At 46.7% G+C, this 23,096-nt stretch overlaps 1 protein-coding gene across 2 annotated transcripts; it reads left to right on the forward strand.

Annotated features, from left to right (window-relative positions):
- The first annotated feature begins 7,241 nt into the window (after positions 1–7,241).
- On the forward strand, positions 7,242–21,874 carry ASB1 (ankyrin repeat and SOCS box containing 1). 2 transcript variants are annotated; one of them, XM_085227906.1, is made up of 5 exons: positions 7,242–7,583; positions 7,699–7,845; positions 11,001–11,197; positions 15,556–15,941; positions 17,431–21,874. In XM_085227906.1, exons 1-5 carry the CDS (start codon positions 7,257–7,259, stop codon positions 17,562–17,564), a joined length of 1,191 nt encoding a protein of 396 aa, XP_085084032.1. In that variant the 5' UTR covers positions 7,242–7,256; the 3' UTR covers positions 17,565–21,874. The 2 variants fall into 2 exon arrangements, with proteins under 2 accessions (XP_085084032.1, XP_085084033.1); XM_085227907.1 differs by having other exon boundaries at positions 7,405–7,583; positions 7,704–7,845; positions 10,895–11,197.
- Positions 21,875–23,096: the final 1,222 nt, after the last annotated feature.

Raw genomic sequence — 23,096 nt, forward strand, 5'->3', positions numbered from 1 at the left:
TTTTGCGCAGTCCCATGCTTGTTTTTAAGTTACCGCATTTTCAAGCTTTTGCCAAAACTTTCTACCTTCACAATGCGTTTCTCTACAGAGATCCAACACCTTAGCCTGTTCCTGGATGCTGTGGTGAGGTTAGAGGTGTAGACTCTGCCACAGTGGACATGGGGAGCCATTTACCACTTATAGAGTCATTCAGGTTGCAAAAGACCCTTAAGATCACCAAGTCCAGCCATCACCTAACACTACCCAGCCCACCAATAAGCCATGCTCCTAAGCATCATGCCCATACATCTCTTAAATGACTCCAGGGATGGAGACTCCACCACTCCCTGGGCAGCCTTTTCCAATGCCTGACTACTTTTTCCATGAAGAATTTCTTCCTGATATCCAATCTGAGCCCCTCCTTGATGATGTTTCCTCACATCCTACATGTTATCAGCGTCCCACAAGTTTGTTCTCCAGTGCTGGTAGCGAGCCTCATTTTAGACAGTGTCTGCATTCTAAGTCACTGGCTGCTGAACCTTCAGCCCTAGGTCAGGCCTACTGGTTGGCAACCCTGCACATAGCAGGGGGCTTGGAACTAGATGATCTTTGAGGTCCTTTTCTATGATTCTATGAGGCCATTCTATGATTCTATGATTTTACGACTGCCTGAAATGTCTCAGTGTTACTCGGTGATGGCATGAGCTGCTCAGAGAAAAGGATGTTTTGCCGTTTTCCTGCTGTAGCTTCTCCTCAGCTCAGCCCAGGCTGTGTTACAGGCTCCATCCCACTAGCACACTTCAGTTCCAACTGTCAGGACAACTTTATAGAGAAGGTCTATATCACAAAGCCATCCCTCTTCTTTGGATATCCATCTCTTGGGCAGAGGTAGGCCTCCCTCCACAGTAGGTTGGAGACTGTCGGAGGGATAGGCCATAGGAGCCACCACACATCAATAGGGAAGGCCAGAAAACACCTCATGCTTATATCCTCTCCTGAAGCCTCATGTTCAGAGGGCTGAGTTTGGCTGTGCTGATGTCACTGAACACCCTGCAGCATCCATAAAATATCCGTGCTTGGACATTTCCTGAGCCACCAACACCAGTGCCATAAGTCTCCTCGGTAAAGCTGTCAGCTGTCTCCAGACAAGACACTGCAGGCTACAAGTCAGAGTTTCAGCCAACAAATATTAAGTATGATCTCTCTTTGTGTCAGGAGACAGTCACTGCTTTGAGACATTGTGCATCTTTCCATGCAGTAAATAATAAAAGCTTGGCCAATTGCCATTTGGATGAACTGATGCAGAAAAGCCAGATGCATTCAAATGCCAGTAGTTCAGGGTGACTCCTATTCTCTTTGGCTCTGCTGGCGGTCACTCACAGAATAAACCATGTTCTTTGCCTGAGAAACCTTCAATCAAAGCCACGAGGGAGTTTAGAAATCTCCATTTTCATATTCAGAGGGAGAGGGTTGCTCAGGGAGCATCAGCGACCTGCCCAAGGTCATATAATGAGGGGCAGGAGTGGGAAACCTGCATTGTATTAGTGGCATATCCTGCTTTCCTCCTACTTACACAGTCCTCAACTTCTTCAACTACAGCCTTGCTTTGAAAAAAGCTGGTCTTTCTGCTTTGAGGTAGACTCGCTTCCTAGTTTGCTCATGATGAAATGTTTGATTGCTATCAATAAATGTGAGGCTCTCCTCCTTTTAGATCTGCAAAACTACCAAATATTTCAATTAGGGCAGCTTCTCTATTCAGTTGAGGATGGAAGCAGTATAGCAAATTTTAGTCTACCAAAAGAGCGGGTGAAACCAATGGACTAACAGTAACTTTGAATAAACTTTTGACATTTTTGCTTAGGAGCTTACCTACATTTTCAATGCTTTCAGCAAAGTGACGACAAATATTCCCATTCCCAGCAGAATTGCATCATGGTCTCTTTTTTCCTCTGTATGGGGATTAAGTCTGGTCACATTTGAGCCAAAGCAAAGGGAAGGTTCAGCTCCCAGTGACTTGGGGAAGGCTGCAGAGAAGTGTTTTGCACATGTGCTGGGCGTTAGAAATGAAATTTTCTGTTCCCCCATCTCTTAGAGTGGCTGTCTTTCTTCCTGCTCTCACTTTTCTTTCAGGTACTTCTTCCACACAATCATGAAAGAAGTTTTCCGAAGGACAAAGAAGAGAAGAAGAAAAAAAAAAAAAAGAAAAAAAAAAAAGATTTCTAGTTTTATTTTCATATCAAAGTCAGAGTACTTTTGTCTTCAAAGTCCCTAGTGAGAGTATGGGAAGTTTGACTGAGTTGTTCCTGTGTGACTCACTTCTCAGCAGCTCTTTGCTGTCAATGGAAACAGATTTTATGTTATTTTCTAATCTGCGTGCAAAGAGGTGTTTTGTTTGTTGACTGAGGTAAATGAGGTGCCTGTTTCTCCTTTGGTATTCCCACATCTACCATCAGAGGAAGGCTCTAGATGGCAATTTCTCCCAGCAAATGGTGATGTTGGTGTTTCCATCTCCCATCTCCTGCTCAGATGTGGCCTGCAGTTGCTGCTGGTGATGGCCTGATCAGAGTAATGATACCCACCAGCATGCGTGCCCCATACACCTGATGGAAGGTCAAAACGCATAAAAATACAGTTTATGCATTGGTCTTCTCCACGAAGACAGTCATATTAATGTATGTTAAGACAGATTCATAGCACTATTAGCTCTCTGCACTTCTGTAAATTCATTCCAGGAGCTTAGCAGGCACGAACTAACCCACCTGATGACTTCTTTGTGATTACAGCTCCAATCCTAATGACAATCCTGGATGCTATAATTAAGTTCTCCTCCCATTTCTCATTGTTGGTTTCTGTTGCAGCCACTTATTAATATACATCTTCATGTCCACTACAGAAACTACATAAATACCACAGAAAACTGTCGAGCTCTGCAAAAAGAGGGAAAGAGGGGATTTCCCCCCTCCATTCCCCACAGATGCATTTATCACCAGGGCAACTTGACTTCAGCATTCACTAAAAACTGAAGTTGTTGGCTTAGATCCAGGAAGAGAGAAGTTTTATAGACTGAGCTAAGTGTGAATTACGGTAACAGCAATGACTTCCTTTCTTTTCTTTCTTTCTTTCTTTCTTTTCTTTCTTCTTTCTTTCTTTCCTTTTCTTTCCTTTCCTTTCCTTCCTTCCTTTCCTTCCTTCCCTTTCCTTTCCCTTCCCTTCCCTTTCCTTTCCTTTCCTTTCCTTTCCTTTCCTTTCCTTTCCTTTCCTTTCCTTTCCTTTCCTTTCCTTTCCTTTCCTTTCCTTTCCTTTCCTTTCCTTTCCTTTCCTTTCCCTTTCCTTCTTTCCTTTCTTCTCTTCTCCTTTCTTTCCTTCCTTTCCTTTCCTTCTTCTCTTCTCTTCTCTTCTCTTCTCTTCTCGTCTCGTCTCGTCTCGTCTCGTCTCGTCTCGTCTCGTCTCGTCTCGTCTCGTCTCGTCTCTTCTCTTCTCTTCTCTTCTCTTCTCTTCTCTTCTCTTCTCTTCTCTTCTCTTCTCTTCTCTTCTCTTCTCTTCTCTTCTCTTCTCTTCTTTTATTCCATTTTATTCTCCTCTCCTCTTCTCTTTCCTTTTCATGTTGGTGTGGCTGAGCTACCTGCCCATGGCTGAGGATTCCTCAGAAGGTGCTTTCTTTGCATGTAGACATTTTTTAGTTTTTCACTGCTTCAGTGTCAGGAGCTGGAGAAAAGGTCTTGTCTACTGATCCAGGCATGTGTATGCTGTGCTGGATTGGTATTTTTAGATCCTGGAAGCTCTCCTTGAGAAAGTAACAGGTCCCAGTTGCTGGGTGGATCTGGTTTCAAATGGCGTGGGATCAGTGCAGTGATGCAAAAGGCTGCCCACAGAGAATGAACTGCCAGACTGCCAGCCATGGAGCAAAGACGGGGCAAGGGAGCTTGTGCCCTGGCTGCCAGTAGGCCTGGCCATGACAGGTTTCAAGAACTTATATGTCCCAAGAGAGTGAGCTAACAAAGCCTGACTCCAAAGGAGCTACTCAGTCCAGTGTGTTCTGAACAATCAGCAGCTGCCTTTTGGAGCCTTTAAAAATAAGCCATGCACCTCAGGAGCACAGCTGGAAAGCAGACACTCTAGCATGCTAATAGTGAATGTTGTGATAGGAAGTCCTACACTCTGCTTCTCCACTGGGATCTTCCCTTTCAAGCTGCTGACCATGCTGCAGGCTCCCAGCTATGTACTGGGAATAGAAGATAACTGTATATGATTGAGCTCTGGAGCTGGGCTTATCGAGCCTCCTGGTGGGACAGGCTGGAAGAGCAGCCAGGGTGCCCACAGCCTATCCCTTCAGCTTTTAACAGATACATCTGATGAGAGTAGTCAGCTATTCTGGATTTAAAATTATTTCTCCAACCTTGGAAAAGGCATTTCTTAGGTCTAGTACAAATGCTAACATATTTGCAAAATGTACATTTTTCCACTGCACTCATTTAGTGATACAGATTTACATCAGCTTGTATATCTGCATAGCAGCTTCTCGAGACACCTACAGGTTCCCTGTACTGGCCATCCCCAAGGCTGGACAGCAATTACAGTCACCCTCTTTCTACCACCTGCCAATGAGAACCAGTTAGGTCTTCTTGGGATGGGTTGGTTTTCATGTAAATACATAAAACCATATATAAATATGTGGATATAAGAGAAGAGAATGGTTAAACAGGAAGCATTTTCTGCAAGAACTGAGAGAACCTAGAATCATGAGCAGTCCAGACACTTCCTTTCCAGCTTTGTCTGTTCTATTTACCAGCCACTTCGTGCTTCTGAGAGGCTCTGCAAGTAGCCCATGGGGACAATGTACTGCAAGTAAATACTGTTGTGCCCTCTGCTTCCTTTTCTTTCCTGTCTACACTGTACCCATGACAGAAGAGGAAGGAGCTCCAAATGACACAGCCAAAAAACAAATCTTCTCCAAAGTAAAGTTGTGGTGACAAGGAGTGGCCTCTCCTTATGTGCCTTGAAAGCTGGCATCGTGTTCTTGCTAGGAAGACACTGAAGTACAAAGGTTTCTGTCCCTTGCAGTAACTATCCCCTTGTGCACACAGTGTTACAGCTTTTGGACTAAGGCAATGCACATATAAGCCTATGGACTGATGTGCATTTTTCCTCTGAATGGGACCCCACTGCTGGCCAGAAGTCCAGCACAATGCTTTGTAGCTGGGGAGCTCGTTAAATCTAGCCCCATCAAATCTGTGGCGACAGCAGACATATGATAGCTAGCACGTTGCTCTGGTTTGTCTTGTGCTATTATCAGGCATAGCTATAGGGAACTGAGATGTACATCTAATGTGGATTTTGAGCTCCATCTAGCCCTAGTGTCTGGTTTCCAGATCTCATCCCTTTGACTCAAGGAGGTCCCAGCAGGCATTGAGTCACATTTCCAGACCAGCAGCCAGTTAATTCGAGGGGATGTTCCTTGGCCTCACATCTATCTTGTCTAATGGCATAAGGACTGCAGCAGGGGAAGGTGGCAGTACTGGCCAGCATCACTGGCTTCTGAAAATCCCATCTATTCCTTTCCCTTTTGGATCTTTTACTAGGCAAGGCAAACTGGTTTGATTTGCAGATTGCACATCTCTCCCCTGCATTGCTCCTCCCCAAATAGTTACAGGAAACTTTATTTGCAGCCAGTCTGCTATTTGTGAACTGCTGCCCTGTCACGGAGAAGCAGGAGTGGAACTCTAGGAAAGCCAGATGGATTACCACCATTCCCTCTGGCACTGGGAATTCAGATGTGCAGGCAGAAACGAGGATGTGTTTCAAGAACTCAGAGAGTGGCTGTGGTCCACAAGGAGTTGCTCCAACAACTGCCCTCGGAGGAAGCTGGGCTTGATGAGGGCCACTTCCCTTGCAAACCTTTTGCACCTCTGCATGTCTTGCCATATCAACTGCACTTCCAAAGTGCTGTGCCTGTATGGGTACCCTACAAGCTCTCTGCTCCCTTCTAAGGGTGCACTTTTGAGCTGTGTACTTGAAAATACCTGGGGGAGGGGGGGGGGGCGAAGGGGGTTACACACAATAGCAGATTTTTGGTCAGAGCCTGTTCCTGCAGATTTCTTGGTCACGTCTTCATGGCTTTCCTTTTTGCTGACAGCCAGCTCCATCCATCCTTAGCACAGCTCCTCTCTTCCCAACAGCAGGAGAGACAGGGAGCTATGCTGCAGGGAAAAACAGGAAAATATGATTGCAAGGAACTTTCTCTACAGTTTGAGTGATGGGTAGACCTTGTTTAACCCAAGAAAGGTCCTGCAGCCCACCAGAGCAGCTTCTACCTACTGAGCTGCGGGCAGTGGCTAAGGGCTGAACAGTGATGGCAAGCCCGTTTCTAGCACATCGCTTCTGGAAGTAGGAGTGCCCAGATCCGTGCACCAACAAATGAGCTCTGTGCTTTTGGAAAGAAACTTGAGAAGCTACCAGGGCTTGAATCCATGGTACTGTGGGGAATGGACCAAAGGACATTTTGGCAGAGGGTTTCTTTTCTGATGACCTGGCAGAGTATAAACCTCACTCAGCCCAGAGCTTCGTCTTGCTGAGCTCCACACAGCCAATCATAGAATTGTTTGAGTTGGAAGGGACCTTTACATATTATCTGGCTCAAATCCCCTGCGATGAACAGGGACAGCTACAGCACATTCAGGTGCTCAGAGCCCTGTCCAGCCTGATCTTGGGTGTCTACAAAGACAGAGCATCCACCACCTCTCTGGGCAACCTGTGCCAGTGCCTTACTACCCTTATTGTAAAAAATTTCTTCCTTATATCCAATCTAAATCTCCCCTCTTTTAGTTTGAAGCCATCTTCTTTTTTCCGCTCACAACAGACCCAGCTAAAGAGTCTGTCTCCTTTTCTGTAGCTCCCCTTTAGATACTGAAATACCTCTCAGGTCTCCTCACAGCTTCTCTTCTCCATGCTGAACAGCCCCAGCTCTCTCAGCCTGTGCTCTTACGAAAAGTGTTTCATCCCTTGAAGCATTTCTGTGGCCCTTCCCTGGACATGCTCTAGCAGATCCACATCTCTCCTGTACTGAGGACTCCCCATCTGGATGCAGTCCTCCAGGTGAGGTCTCACAGCACAGAGGGGCAGATCCCCTCCCTCCACACTGCTTTTGTTGCAGCCCAGGGTGTGGTTGGGTTTGGGCTGTGAGGGCACAGTGTTGGCTCACATCCAGCTGCCATCCACCAGCACCCCCGGATCCATTTTGGCAGGGCTGCACTCCATCCTTACACCCCCAGCTCGCACTGATGCCACGACCCAGGTGCAATACGCAGTGCAGCTCCATGAGGAGCTCCGGATTGCCGGCCGGGCCGAGCCGAGCAATTCTGAAGGAGGAATCGCTCGCTGAGAGCCGCCTCCTCCGGCCGGGGAAAACCACCTTAACGCGGAGGCAGGAAGCGGCGGCGGGCACCAATCAGGCCGGGCTGGGGAAGGGAGGGCCGTGGCGGCGGCGGAGAGGAGGCCGCGATGTGAGCCGGCTGCCTGCGGGCGGATGGCCGAGGGCAGTCCTGCCGGCGGCGGGGCCGCCCCGGGGGAAGCGGCGGGCGCCCTCAGCGCCCCGGGCGGGCCCGCAGGTAACGTGAGGCGGGGAGAGCCGCGGGGCGGCCGCGAGGAAGCTCGGAAGCTGCGAGGGCCGGGGATCCGAGCAGCCGCCCGCCACAGCGCTCAGCCCAGCGCCCCTCTCTCCAGCGCAGGTCGGAATCTGAAGGAGTGGCTGCGGGAGCAGTTCTGCGACCACCCCCTGGAGCACTGCGAGGACACCCGGCTACACGATGCAGCCTACGTGGGGGATCTGCCCACGTTGAAGAGCTTGCTGGAGGAGGAGAGCTTCCAGAGGTGAGGAGGCTACTGAGTGAAAGACGCTGAGACCTGGAGCGTGCACAGAGAAGGGCAACAGAGCTGTGATGGTCTGGAGCACAAGTCTGATGGGGAGAGGCTGAGGGAACTGGGGTTGTTCAGTGTGGAGGAGAGGAGGCTCAGAGGGGACCTTATTGCTCTGTAACCGCCTCAAAGAGGTTGTGGTGAGGTGGGGTTGGCATCTTCTCCCAGATAGCAGTGGTAGGAGGAAAGCTAATGGCTTCAAGTTGCTCCAGAGGAGGTTCAGTTTGGATATTAGGAACAGTTTCTTCACAGCTGCCCACGAAGGTGGGAAGGTTGCTCTCCATGGAGGTGTTTCAGACCTGTGGGGATGTGGCACTGAGACACGTAGTTAGTGGGCATGTTGGGTTGGACTTGGTGATCTTAGAGGTGTTTTCCAGCATGAATGATTCTACAATTCTATGGTCCTCCGGGTCCTGCACTTTGGCCGCAACAACCCCAGGCAATGCTACAAGCTTGGGGCGGAGTGGCTGGAAGACTGCGTAGAGGAAATGGACCCGGGGGTATTGATTGATGCTCGGCTGAACATGAGCCAGCAGTGTGCCCAGGTGGCCAAGAAGGCCAATGGCATCCTGGCTTGCATCAGGAACGGTGTTGCCAACAAGAACAGGAAAGTGATTATCCCCCTGTACTCAGCACTGTTGAGGCCACACTTCGAGTACTCTGTCCAGTTTTGGGCCCCTTGCTGCAAGAAAGACATTGAGGCCCTGGAGCAGGTTCAAAGAAAGGCAACAAAGCTGGTGAGAGGTCTGTAGCACAGGCCTTATGAGGAGCGGCTGAAGGAACTGGGATTGTTCAGTGTGGAGAAGAGGAGGCTCAGGGGAGACCTTATTGCTCTCTATAACTACCTGGAGGGAGGTTGTAGTGAGCTGGGGTCAGCCTCTTCTCTCGTGTAACTGGTGATAGAACTAGAGGGAATGGCTTCAAGCTGCACCAGGGGAGATTTAGGCTGGACTTTTCTGAAAAAGTGGTCAAGCACTGGAATGGGCTGCCCAGGAAGGTGGTGGAGTCACCGACCCTGGAGGTGTTCAAGGAATGGTTGGATTTTGTGTTGAAGGACATGGTTTAGTGAGTATTATTGGTGATGGGTGGATGGTTGGACTGGATGATCTTGAAGGTATTTTCCGACCCTTGTGATTATGTGATTCTGTGATTCTCTCCCTCCTCCCCATACCTTGCTCTTTTTGAACACCTTTTCCACTGATAGAAGTGCTGTGCTCTGTTTCTACAGGAGTTGTGTCTGGTGGGAGGCTGCTCTGCTCACACTTGAAATCAACCCTGTGTTAGTCTCATTGGAGGGAAATCTCAAGCCAGATTGTGAACTTGCATTGTCCATGCACAAACTCTTTTTGGATCATGATAGAAACACAATACCTTGAAAATAAGAGTCTATGTATAATGAGAAAAACATACAAAAGGGGTTATAATCAGTTGTAAACCTGAAACACCTTATGTTACAAAATCTACCCAGTGCTGAGTCTCTGACCATGGGGATAGTTAATTAATTTTCCTGCAATATGGAGAAAAATGCTTAGAGTGCACAATGTTTACTAGCCTTAAAAACTGTCATTTCAGCAAAAATTGAGAATGAGCCAAGCCCTTTTTCTGTACCTAGACAGCTCTGCTGGGCCTCTTTGGTCCCTTGGTCTGAGATTTTGCCTTCTTTTTTACCATGCTGCAGGACCAGGCAGCCCTTCAAGACAGTGAACTGACTCAAGTTTCTGCAGGAAACAGCAAAGTTTGGCAGGAGCTGCAGCACCATCACACAGGTGGTGGAGTGAACAGAAAAGTGTTGTCTTTGAATGCAGTCACTGAATCATTAAGAGTGGAAAAGACCTCTAGGTTGATGATCAAGTTCATCTGTTGACCCATCACCACCATGACCACTAATGTGGTACTGGGTATAGGGTGGAGATGCCCAAACCTGCTAAGGAGCACTCTACAGGGTTTATTTTACTCCTCTTCCTAAAACATGTTTGAAGAAAAAAAAAAGGTGGTGGCATTGCTCTCTTAGCAAGTTGCCTTAAGTGCGGTGTATGAAAAGTGTTTTGGCCTGTTCTTGTTACAGAGGCCAGGACAGAGTGAGCTAGAAGAGCAAATCCACCACTGCTCTGGCTAAAGGGCACTTTGGCCAGCATGCATTGGCCTTAAAGAAATCACTCTCTCTTGGCGATGATTTATATTGCTTCTAAAAGTGTACTTGCGGGGATTTATAGGGAGTTGGGGACTGAGGTCTGGATATTTGAGATTTATGGGTTCTAACCAGATCTGGATTACTGTATTGAGTGTGACAAGTAGTACAAGTGATTTCAGTGCCTCCTGCCAGACAAGTCTTATATAAATTGAATAAAGCTCTTCTAACAATAGGCTAACAAGGATGCCAATGATCTATTTCTGTTGTTCTGTTTAGAATGGCATCTCTCTCCAAAGCAGCTCCTTCCTTGCTGGCAGGGCTGTGTTTGCACTGTTTTGAGTTCCCCTGGATTTGCATTTATGTCATTCCATGGTGCAGGCTGAGTATGTGGACATGCCAGCAGTGTATAGAGATGTATGCCTGAGTTTCCATGCATTTCTCCTCGTGTAGTCCTTTTCAGTTTTCCTGCTGCTTTGACAACCTTCTGCCACTTTTGAAGCAGCTTTAATTAAGCAGTTTCGGTCCCTAGCTCGGTCACTTCTAATGGGGTCATCTCCCCATGGAAAGGGAGTAGAGGGAGGGGTCTCTTTGGTCATTTGGCTGAGTTTTGAGGAAGGTTTGTCCCTCATTGTGCATACATGCAGTTCCTGACACAGCAGAGCTGCAGAAGAGCCCATAGTCCAGGCATGCCAAATCTGCTACAGCCTGCTGCAGTGGAGACAGGCTATCGGCAGGAGCTTTTCAGAGCTGCTGTAAAGCCCCCAAAATGTGGAGGAAAACTTGAAGAGTGCTGTTTGTGCTCTCCTCTGGGGCTGGGGCATGTGGGGTGGCAGAAGGTGACTGGAGACCTCTTGACCCCATGTTTCTCACTAGCCGGATCAATGAGAAGTCGGTATGGTGCTGCGGCTGGCTGCCCTGCACTCCTCTGCGCATTGCTGCCACTGCTGGCCACGGCCCCTGTGTTGACTTCCTCCTCCAGAAAGGGGCTGAGATCGACCTGGTGGATGTGAAGGGGCAAACCGCCCTCTACGTGGCTGTGGTCAACGGGCACCTCGAGTGTGCCAAGATCCTGCTGGAAGCTGGAGCTGACCCCAATGGCAGCCGGCACCATCGCAGCACACCCGTCTACCATGCAGCACGTGTGGGCCGGGCAGACATCCTCCAGGAGCTGATCAGGTGAGAAATATGTCCTGGAGTTGATCCCGATGGGGTGGAGAATGGCTTTGCCTTGCTTTTCTTCTTCCCTTGGATCTTTCCATTATGTGGCGGGGGGGTATCCGTTCCCTCCTCACCTGCCTGCTTGGCAAAGCTGGGCAAGAGGAGTGCTGTCGGGAGAAGTTCCTAAAAGGGTGTTAGGTGTCTTTCCCTTTGTTCGGGCGTGGTGACAGATCCTGTTTCAGTGTCCACCGTCCACTATTCAGTCTTGCAGACCATCTTCCCCTCAGCTTCTGTCTTGACTGCTTGATTCCTGCTACTGCCCAGTGGCCAGCTCCACACCCCTATTGCTCATGGGATGGATCAGCCACCCAACCAGAAAGCATCTTTGCTTGGTTCTGCTGCTCTGAACACTTTCTGTCCTTGGGAACAAAGGCAGCACAGTCTGTTCTTTGCTGCCAGGCACATGCCCATCAGTAGGACACTCTCCATGCACCACGCCAGCAGGGAGTGGGCTCAGGGTCCAACAGAAGGCTGTGTAAGCTTGAGTTTCCTTCGTTTGGCATGCCGTGATACTTCCTATCTTCTAAATTGGAAGCTGTTTGTACAAGGGACCATGCTGAGCAACTATATGAGCCTTTGATGCCAAATAATAGTGGATTATAGGGGGAAAATACAGGTTGTAGAAAGGGGTAGTAAAAGAACAGAAAGTTTATTTGGATTCACAGAGAAACACTCTCCAAGGAGTCCTTTCAATGGCTGTAACTGCTAGAAAATAACAGCAGAAAGGAATTTTGCTTGCGGGCAAATTAATTTTCACACAGTGCAGCTTTAAGGAAGCTGAGAAGTAGAAAGAAGGAGGGAAACTGTTCCCACTCTTGCAGACTGAGAGAAAGATGTCACATTGCCACACGCTTGCTGGTATGGGGTTCAGCATACATATTGCATTCCCCAGAGTCACCCCTGATGTCCACTAAGGCAGGGTGAAATGTAGCAAATGGTATTTCAGCACATGGAGAGCTGATGCATTGATTTATACGTCTGCTCCTCGGGATACCTTGCCAGCAATATTAAAAGCAAGATTTTGGAAAACTTTCAGGATTAAAAATTAACTGGAGTTTGTCCAATGCCTTTTTATTAGATGATGTCTCTCCCAGGGCGGCTAAGCTAATACTAAATTGTCAGATTGCCCAAAATTTCAACTATCTTGGAGTACGGATTTCAGAGATCTCTTCAGAGTTGCTTGCTTTAAAATGCAGTCTTATGTTACAAAGCTCACTCAGAGATTTTCAGAAATGTTGCTCTAAAGGATTTGGCAGAAGAAATGCGATGAGGAAGATGCTTTTACTGAGATATGAGAAAATATTTCAGAATATTCAGCTTGAGAGAGCCTCAGTGTTCTGAAATGAAAGCCAAACCAGTCAAGCTTGCTGCAGGTGTCCAAACATCACCTGGTTCAATTTTTGTAATCATAAGGCAGCGCAGTCAGGATTCCTGAATCCTGTCACAATTGCTGTACCAGCTAAGCAAGCAATAACTGAAATTGTATCCACTAATAGTAAATACACACGTAGCTATGGAATGGAGATCCATTTTATAAGACAACTGGCAGAAATATTTGCAGTTGTATTTCCAAGGTATAGATTACTGTCCTAACAGCTTGTTATGAGATTGTGCTATGATGGGATCGACCATCATACTGTATTTGCAGCACAATTCAGGGATGACCTCAGGATGAGAAGGTCTTTCTGCTGCACTAAAAGCAGCAAAAAAGCAATCTGGCAAATCCCACCAGTGCCTCAGACAGGTACCTGACTCTGCAACAGCAGAATTCCATGTTTTGGGGAAGTGGGGGACTGAGAATGAGAATGTTGACAGCAATAATGAAAAGGGATTAAGACTGAAATGAGAGTCAGACTGCTTAGTGGTCAGAACCTTGGCCGCAGAAGGCAGTGACCCCATAGCCATCCTGTGAATGTCCCATAGTAGCACAAATGATCCCATACAAATGCTTGTGTAGTCTGATTTTAAGTGATTTCTGTATCTATAGGGAACGTGTGTGATTACCTGTGCAAAACAGACACGTTTTCTTATTTTGCCCTCGATACTTCAAAAAAGCATAAAGTGATGCAAACTCAGCAAAGTGCTGTGGAATTCTCCAGAAAGTGAGAATGTCCCATTAAAGTGCAGTGAACTGGGAAGCAAAGCTTGGTGCTGTGGCTATGATGTTGCTCAGCAGTGTCATTACTGCCTAGCTCTGATTTTTTTCTTGCTTTTCTCCACCCTATATATCTCCTGAGCTCTTAGCCAAGATCCTCATGCTCGTGAGATCTTGTACATTGGGGTAAAATCACCTTGCATGCCCTTTGCAGGGCAGGCAGGAAACCTCAGACAGGTTTCTCCGGCCCTTGTTCTCCACGTGCTTAATTTAAATGAGACATAGAATCATCCAGCGTCCCAAGTTGGAAGGGACCCATAGGGGTCTTCACATCCAACTTGATTATTCCTATCCTCTGAACTTCAGTGCTTGGCTAAGTATTTAATGGGTAGGGACCAGTCTCTACTGGGATCAGCAAGAGACATGCTTGCAGTGAGGAAGAATTTGTACCCACGTGGTTTCCTTATTTGTTTTTTATTAACTGCAGAAAGGAGTATTGTGTGCTATCTAGGAAGACAGAAAATCTAGTTCTCTGAATGCTTGATTTGCAATTTTGAGAGGGGGACTGGTGACTGAAGGAATGTCTTATTCCTGTGTGGGAAAGAAACAGGGCTTTGCTTCATCTATAATACTGCAATTAAAACTGGTTACACCTCAGGGGATTGTATTGTCTTCTTCCTTGTTCCAGCCCAAGCTGCACGTGAAGCAGATGGGGAGCTGTGGTGTCCCACTGCTTGGGTGTTACCCAGCCTGGGGGAAATCAATGCTTGTTTCTACAGTCTCTTATTTGTGCTGCATTACCATTTTTTGAATTCCATGCTTTTCTAGAGCATAACACTTGACCCTTTTGCTCCCATTTTTTTGGCTGTTTCCTTCATTTCCTCCAAAAAAAAAAAAAAAAAAAGCCAAAAATAAAAGGAATCAAAGCCAATACACCCTGTTTTCTGTTCTTTCAAACTTACAGCCACCTGTAATCCTGGAAAAAAATTATGCCACTGATGTTACTTTCTATATCATGATGATGCTGATATCCTTTGAGTTGGGCTGTAGCCTGCTTGCCTGCCTTTACACCACAGGAAGCTGGCACCTACTTTGCTTTGGCCGAAGGGCTTATGGAGCAGTTGAGAGACATGACCCCATGTAGCAAATATGTGAAGTATTGACTTTCCTTTGCGGTAGCGTGAGGCCTGAGCCATTTGCAGAAGACTTGAGAGGTTTTCTGTTGCAGCTTCTGGACGTCCCTGCTTCAGTACCCAGAGTGCTGGCCAGTGTACTGTAATCTCTTATGCAATGTCTCACATTATATATAACCTGTAAATTGAGCCATGCAGGATGGATGAGGAGAGTAGAAAGTCTGACAACAGTTATTTTATATTTTTCTAGTTTCTTACATGCTTAGAGTTGGCGGGTACATCCCATCAACTGAGGTAAACACTAGAGAAAAGGTCTTTCTTTGACTCGGATGGGATTTTTGATGGGATTTCAACCATCCAAGTTTCTTTGGGAGCGGGATTTATCATATGTGTTTCACTGCTGAGCACTGATTTCTGTTTCCATTTCCCTGCTGTTTGTGACAGGCAGATCAATTGCTTGTATTGCTTTTTGGCCTGTTTTATACTGGTGGGGAAGTTACTTCACTGCATCTCTTCAACTGAGTCATTTGGAAACATCCTCTGCTTCCCAGCCAGTCCATTAGCATCCAACATTACATGCTGCTGGCTCAGGGCTAAGCTGTTCCTTGTGCCAAAGCTGTGCTTGGCATATTCTTCAGGAGGGTGAGGGAAGGTATCCCTCAACCTCCTCTGTCTTGAGCCTGGGCTATTTCTGGCAGCAGGACAGCTTTGCTTCTTGAAGATCAGACCATGCTGGATATGACATCCTTGCTGCTGTACTAAGCCTGTCCCTGGAAGAGAGACACATTACAAAAAGGTCCCCTGAATTAACTTTGAAGGTAAATGGGTGAAATTGCATTAAGTCCACTTGCAGACACCCTTCTTCTTTTAAACCAGCGTGGCCTTAATTTGATCTTTTTTTTCTGTACTTTGGCGGTAAGCATGGGTGGAAGATGGGTGGTGGGTTCAGTTGAACCAAGGACAGGCAGCCTACATGGTGCTGGTCCTCTCGGTGTCCTCTGCCTTCATCATGGCCATTTTGTGCCCCTGGGCTGCTAGTCATGCTGATGTTGCCCTTGTTTCCAAATGGTTACTGCTCTCCCTTCTAGATATGGCGCAGATGTGGATGTGAATCACCACCTCGCTTCTCGGGTCTCCAGCCCCTCCTTGCGACCCCTCACCACACTTGTGGTCTGTCCACTATACATCAGTGCTGCCTACCACAACCTGCAGTGCTTCCGGCTGCTGCTCCAGGCTGGAGCCAATCCAGATTTTAATTGCCGTGGGCCGATCAACATCCAAGGCTTCTCTCGGGGCTCACCAGTGTGTGTGATGGACGCTGTCCTGCGGCATGGCTGTGATGCGGCGTTCATCCACCTCTTGATTGACTTTGGAGCCAACCTGAACCTGGTGAAGGTGGAGGCCTTGGAATTTGACTCCACGGGGAGGGTCAAAGTCAACCCTGAGGCTCTGCAGGTCTTCAAAGAAGCACGAGGTAAGTGGCTTTGACTTACTGCGGTGACTGGTTTTATCTAGCTCTGGAATCAGGAGAATTTCTTGGCACTGGCATCTCAATGGCCCCCTTGTTCCCAGCTAGACTCCCTGTTTTTCTCTTGTCGCATTTTGCACTTTTCACCTTCTGTTTTCCCTCTTGTATCCTTGAGCTCCCAGTGATCCCTGTCTCCTCAGTCTCTGTAATTTTACTTTTTAAAATCTTTCTCCCAGCTCTTTTCTGTTGCCTGGGGTTGTCCTCAGCTGCCTAAAGGAAGGTTAGGATGGTACCACAGCAGGGATTTGGGTCTGCAAACCACAGGAAGGTGTATCCTGTTGGACCCAGTTCTCCAGAGCTGTACAGATGTGTCCTCACTATTCTTGAGTGACCCTGTGCTCAAGGGTAGTCGTGTCTGGGCAGGCTTCTTGGGAAATAAAGATGCAGTGGTGGCAGTAAATGGGGAAAAAAGGAACTAAAATGATGGAAAATGGTGGAAGAAAGTGGGGAAGCCAATGAGTTACAGAAGCAAGCCTTAGCCTCCAGTCCAAACTTGCCTTAATTTATCTGATATTTCTTTCTTTTATAACAAAAGTGGCATCACTTCAGTGTGCACCCTACTTTCAACAAGGGCAGCACCTCATAAAACTATCAGGATCACCTGGTAAAGGCCAGGGCTTTGTACCAGAGTCCAAAGTGGGGTTTCCCTCTTGAACTCCAGACCAGAGAAATTGAAAAGAGTTTTGGGATGTGGGATCCAATTCCCAGGCTCCACCCCAAAGTTATTCAGCTTTGCACATGCCTTTTTCAAACCTGCCTGGGCTTTTGCTGAAAGGAGACACAAATACAGAGCAGGTGGTTTCCATTAAGCCTGTTTTTAGGAGGCACATGGGACTCCTCGGGTAGAACATGCTGGATAATGGAGGGATACCCAGGAGAGCCTGAGTATCCTGAATCAACATGAACACCACCATCCTCTCATCCCTGTGGTGGAAGAGCTCACCATGAACTCAGTGGAAGCCATCAAAGGAAATCTGTGATAAGACTTGAGCTGAACATCAGTGCTGTTGATTCCCAGGGGACGATTTAGTGCAAAAAGAAAGTCCACGTCTTTTTTAAAATTATTGGATTAGTATAAAGTCTCTCACAGCCTCGCTTGGTGTGGATTGGGCAGTGATCTTTTGAACCCTCTCTGGCAGGAACTCGCTCTGTAGTCACAACCCCTTGCAGTTGCCCTTTTTACCCTTCCAAACTGCCTGTGTGGCAGCTGTGATTGCTCCAAATCCTTGGCCAAAAGGTTTGGCCTCCTCGTAGGGAGGATTTGTGCATACTCAGCTCTCCTGCACTGCCTTCGTGTTGCTGTGCAGGTCATAGCCTCAGCATTTGGAAGGGGTAAATGGCTCCTCCGCTGCCAACCGTAGCTCTGCACAATTTACATGCTGTTATCTTCCTCCATCTGTCCCTCAGCAGTTCCTCTCTGCTTTCTTTATTGCAGGCCGCGCCCGGAGCCTGTTGTCTCTCTGCCGCATAGCTGTACGAAGAATACTTGGCAAATCTCGTCTGGATCTGATCCATATCCTTCCAGTCCCAGACCCCATTAAACAATTTTTACTTCATGAACACAGTTAAAGGGCAACTGGCTGCTTTCTGGGACAGTTTGATTTGCTAAACGAGTGAGTTGACAAAGCCAGGTGCCAATTCTTTGCCCCCAGAGAAATACTAGTTTGCTTATGGAATGCACAGAATTCCCTGCCTCTGTGGGTTTCCCCTCCAGATTTAGGGTGCAATGATTTTGTGTGTCTGCACTTAAGCTGCCAGTTATCTCACTGGTGATCTGTTTGCAACTGGTCAGGCAGTGAGGTCACAAGTGTGCGTGGCTGTTACATGAGCAAACATAGTATATCCCATAGCTGTTAGCATATGTCTGTTTGTTACGACTCTACCTCTGTTATTGCTCCACGTTACACACACCTTGGGTCTCAGAGGCACTTTTGTGTGGCAAATGTTCCTGTATTTAAGCCTTTCATTTTCCTACAGTGTACAAGGAAGTCTCTCCTTGCCTTGGTAAGGGATTACAGCAGCACTGCTCTCTTTCTGCTGTCAGTACCTGGCCTCTCTCTTCCCTGTGGAGTTTGTGGTTGCTGCTGTAAAAGTGGGTATATTTTCTTCTGTCCTCTTCTGGTGTGAAATGCATCAAGTTTCCTGTCCAGTGCTGTGCATTACTTGGAGAATTGTATCCGTGTCTCTACGTGCTGCAAGGTAGCTGCTGACTTGGCTTTCTTCCTCCAGAGGCCCCGTTGCATAGATGAGAGAGTAGCAGAATGTGTAATCCTATCCCATCTGAGTCGTTTCTACAGACCACCAGATCTGCTGTGACACGTTAGCTTGCCTTCCAGCACTGTGATGGATGAGGCAAAGGTTGGCCAGTCCTCCTCCCAGCTGCCCAGGACGCTGCTGTAGCACAAATGAGAAGATATGGAGAGAAGAGGAAATGGTATTTTCACCCATGGAAACTGAATAGTACGGAGTTCATTGCAGGGATGATGTGATCCCTGTGGTTCAGTCACTGCTGCAGTGGTGGTGGGTGAAGGACTGTGATACTCAGACGAAGCCAGAGTGTGAACCTGAAAGATTTCTAGGGTATTTTCTGGAAAAGCAATGACCAAACTCATCCGTTCACTGTAAAATTGGTTTGAATGTTTGAGAATGACCAAGAATGACCACGAGTGGAGGGGCTGCTAAATTAAATTGTTGTCTTGCAGTGTTGGATAGTGGTTGATGCAATGGCTGTGAATATATCTGTGTGATTATGAAAAAAAAGATAACAAAAATGATCTGTAAACTGCCTTCTTGCTATATTCCAGTGATTGTGACCTTACTGAAGGACCAGTAAAGTAGCTGACAATGCAGAGCACATAGAAATTCCTACTTACCTTTTATTCCTTACCTCACAGAAGCATGACCAGACAGATCCACCTGACAGGCATTTTTGTTTGATCCTGCTTCTCTCAGCACTGTGGAGAAGGGAGAAGAAAGGATTTTTTTACCTTTTATCAAAGAATCAGGAGGTAGCATGATTCTGAGTGAAGCAGTCCTTTATAGAGCCTATGCCAGCAGTCTTTTACCCTGAATGAGTGCTCTGCTCTTAGATACTCCTTGAATTGCTGCACACTTCACATCAGTTGCTGAAGGAGGGGTAAGTTGCATGTCTTTTAGTAGGAGATACCTGCTTACAAATACCTGAAGAAAGAGCAGAAGGGTGAATAGGGTGTAGCACTAGTTTATGAAATGCTTTTTTCCAGATGCATCAGTGACTGCAACGTCACAGCTCAGTTCTTGGTCTTCCCACAGAGATATTTTTTATGGTAGAGTTTGATAAGCAACAGCGAACTTCTTTGTATGTTTTTATTATCTGCCGAAGCATCTTTCTGAGATGCTTTTGCAGAAGGAGGAAGGGCAGGAAGAAATGGAGACTCTTGATTGTTTCCTTTTATTTCTGTTCCATGCCTGGGCCTGGAAGAGCAGTCTTGTACATTGCTCTGCTCACTTATTTTAGGATAAGGAAGCAAGATTTGCATTACTGAGCATTACACTGTTCAGAAAAGGCTGAAATGCGATGGTCGCACTCACTCACTGTTCAGACACTTTCAAAAATCCTCATCAGATGAGATATAATGGCAAGGCTGTGTAGCTATGGGCATGCTTTCAAGGTGAGAAGGCAGCAGTATTGCATTGTTTCCTTTTCAGCCTTGCAGATGGTTTAGGTTTTCACCGTACGGGAGGCCAGGGCAGCCCATGAGCATTTTGCCTGAGAGTTGTGTGCCTGCTTTATGGAAGTGTTAACATGCCTAAAAGATGCAGGCAGGTTGTAAAGCCGCTTGTCACCTTGCTGGTAGAACCATAATGTTTTGCAGGAGCACGGACCAAACATATTCTCTAGCCCTAGTGTATAGAGGCAGAAAATGAGGGAGGATGTCTAGAGAAAATGCCATGGCAACACCTTCTTTGGGTCGACTTTTTCACTCCGATTTTTACTTCTTCACATAGTTTTGCAAACCACTCACACATTAGTGCCTTTTGGGAGAAAGTAGCTGAATAGAGGTGGAAGGCACATGCTCCTCTGAGGAGGGATAACAAACAACTCAGTGCACAATGTAACTAGAGTGTACAGTTAAAGCTAAGCCTCTGCAGATATATCTGTTACAAGTTTCATTATAGCTGCCTTCTGTATTCAATCTGTTGACTGTTGTGCCCTTGATTGACATTGTCCTACATCCTGGGATAATCTGGCTGTGGATAATCACCCAGTGAAGCCTTTCCCAGGCCAACAATTGTAGCTATCCTTCTGTGCTCCCTGCCATGGGAGTGAGAGTTGGAAAAGCACTCTTTCCATGGACTGTCAGTAAGCGATACTGATAGGATTGCTTTGTAGGTCCTGTTGGTAAGCTCAACCTATGCTGAGGGTGGGAGCTTCCACCTCAGTTAGTTACCCATTCTTTATTTATGATTTAAAGTACAATAATCATGATGCTCTAACAGTATACCGAACTTTGTACATAGGGGTAGTCCTTTTGACCTCAAGTTTAAGGACCATATGGGTCTTCAAGTCCAACCTGTGTGGAGTCCATAGTATTTCCCCAACTGCAAATACCTCAAGTCCCTGAGCTCTATGGATCAAAGGATGGTTCCCACATTCTTGTAGCAAACAAGCTTAAAGGTCAGCAAGCACTTGGGTGTCTGCACAATCAAACCTTGGAAGTGCAGGAGGCTTTTTGCTGGACTATCCTCCCATCTGCCATCTGCCATTAACTGAGGGGCTGTGCCTCCTGCCAAGGTTTCAGCCTTAAGCCTGAGTGGACTATCTTTGGAGGGACTGAAGAGAGTCCAGTGCTTGAGAACAACTCGCGTAACATTAAGCAGTAAGTGTGAAGTCTGCTGCTGGAGTAGTCCTTGTGGACATTTGTTGCTAGGCAACATAAATCCAGCTTTGCCTAGATGAAATGGTTTAATACACAGAGTATCTGCAATTTTCATTGTAATAATGAATCTCAAATTAGATTTATGATGTCCTGCAGGGCCACAGCACATATCCTCTGGCTGTCCCTGTCCCTTTAAACCCAGTAAACAATAGTCTTCCAATATGAAATCTGAGTAATAATATGCATATATTATGTCTTCACACTGTATAAGTGACATTTATTTTTGCCTTAATTCAGACTTTACCACTTCCTCCTATGTAGCAATGCATTTTTTGTAACAGTATTATTTTCCATGCAGTCTGTGAGGCGTGCTCAGATAACATGAATAACTAGTGAGACATGGGAAACTGAACAGTTCTGCAGTGTGCATCCCCTCCATTAAAGAATGCCTGTTATATTTGTGCATAATGTATGAAGTGTGCATTGTGTGGCCCTGCTGTAAGTATTGGGTGGGATGAGATTTGGAAAATGGTTAAAAAACTGAAGCAGATCTGGAATAAGCAAAGATGTGCAAGGGAGTCTTTTTCTTGTGGGTTTTCTTCTTTGTTCTATAGGGACTTTTGAGAGCATGAAATGCTGGTAGCTGGTAATACCCAACTGTCATTTGGGAGTTGTGCAAATGGCAGAATGAAATTACCAGGTTGCAGTTTGTTGCTTTTTTTTTTTTTTTTTTTTTTTTTTCCTTATTCAAATAAAGCACTTTTTACACCCAAACCCACCTTTGAGGCGCAGCGCCTCTTTAGCCCTTGTTGTTCCATTAAAGAAGGGGGTCTAGGAATCTGCCCAGGCCAAAGCAGAGGTGATAGCCAAAAGTGTTGCTTCAAGGAACACTATTCAGTGCTCCTTTCTTTTGCCCAGGGTAGAATGATTGTGCACAGCAGTAAGATTTGATCCAAGAGCAGATAGGAGATATCTGTGGTGGGTCTGTGTGTAGCTAAATAAAGATGTTCCAGTGCAAGAGCTTGGCTGTGTGCCTAATCATTTACCTCACCATGGGAAGGGGAAATGCTTCTACGTATTTCCTAATATTCCTAAACCTGAATTATTTCCTGGTTTTCCTACTCCTGAATCCAGGCCCCGTAGCTGACTCCTCAGCCTGTTTTGTAGCCACTGGAGGGGGCCAGAGAACCATGCTTCCTGCAAGTGGGTTACAGCCAGAGGCTGAGAAGTGGTTTCCTGTACCATTGTCACCCCTGGACAGTTTTCAAGAGGTATGTGGAAACCAAATCAAACTGTAGCCCAACGGGGATGTGCAGAGCAAACTGCTCTCAGGAGCATCTCCGCCACCAATCCTCATTCACAAGCTCACATCCTCAGCATTGCTGACCTGCCCTTTCCTTGGAATGCCATGGCAGCGCTGTCACCCCTGATGCTTTGAGCAGCGCACAGCTCTTGTCTTTCCACCTAGTCCTTCAAAATATGCTGAAGAAGGCTCTTCGCACCTCTAATTTCTATTTCTGCTTTATTTGGGTCCATCTCTGGAAATGTAGCTCCTCAGTTTATCCTGGCATGGAAGTACTCTGAAGGCAGTGTAATTCTTCAGAGCGTTTTGGTTCTTATAACTTGGCGTTTTCTGATGTTTTCATTGGAAAACTCCCTACAAGCTCGAGCTGCAAGCACTTCTGGTGGGTGTGCTCTTCCTTCTAGGGATTAGCAGATGTAGTGCGGTCTATCTGTCACACCTGGATAGTTTGCGTTCTTTAGGTGGTACAAGGAGAGTTTTGGGTAATTTTGGGTACTCCCTGTAGCTGTCTCCAATCAAGGATGCCAGTCTGTTCTTTAGGATTCTTGCTGTTTCCACGTGGGAAATGTTTGTCCTAGCTGATGCTAGAATTTCCTCTAAAGGCAAAAAGAGTAAGAAAATGATGAAATGGTTTGGAATTGTGGTGGTGGTGGATCAAAACAAAGCCAAACGAACCCTGATCTGAAATTCTAAAAATCACATCCAACCTCAATATTGCTGTAGTTCAGAAGTGGCTCCTTCCTGTGCCCCAACATGAAGCTCATGTTGTGGCTGTCCTAACTGGGTGCCCATAACCCTCTTAGGGAAGAGGTCAGCAACTATCTCCATGCTGCAGCTTGGAAAGAACTGGAGATTTATTGTCACTGGGGAGAGATCTGAGCTGCAAATGCCAGCCTGATAAATGTGGAATTGTTTAAAGGGCTGCTGGACTCAAGCCCT

This window comes from Meleagris gallopavo, chromosome 7, assembly GCF_905368555.1.
Source record: "Meleagris gallopavo chromosome 7, MGAL_WU_HG_1.1, whole genome shotgun sequence".
Taxonomy (NCBI): domain Eukaryota; kingdom Metazoa; phylum Chordata; class Aves; order Galliformes; family Phasianidae; genus Meleagris; species Meleagris gallopavo.

Excerpts from the sequence above, each read along its gene's own strand:
- ASB1 (XM_085227906.1), top strand. The coding sequence starts at position 7,257 with ATGCCACGACCCAGGTGCAATACGCAGTGCAGCTCCATGAGGAGCTCC. Across the intron at positions 11,198-15,555 it reads ATCCTCCAGGAGCTGATCAG|ATATGGCGCAGATGTGGATG; the intron begins GTGAGAAATATG and ends TCTCCCTTCTAG. Across the intron at positions 15,942-17,430 it reads GGTCTTCAAAGAAGCACGAG|GCCGCGCCCGGAGCCTGTTG; the intron begins GTAAGTGGCTTT and ends TCTTTATTGCAG.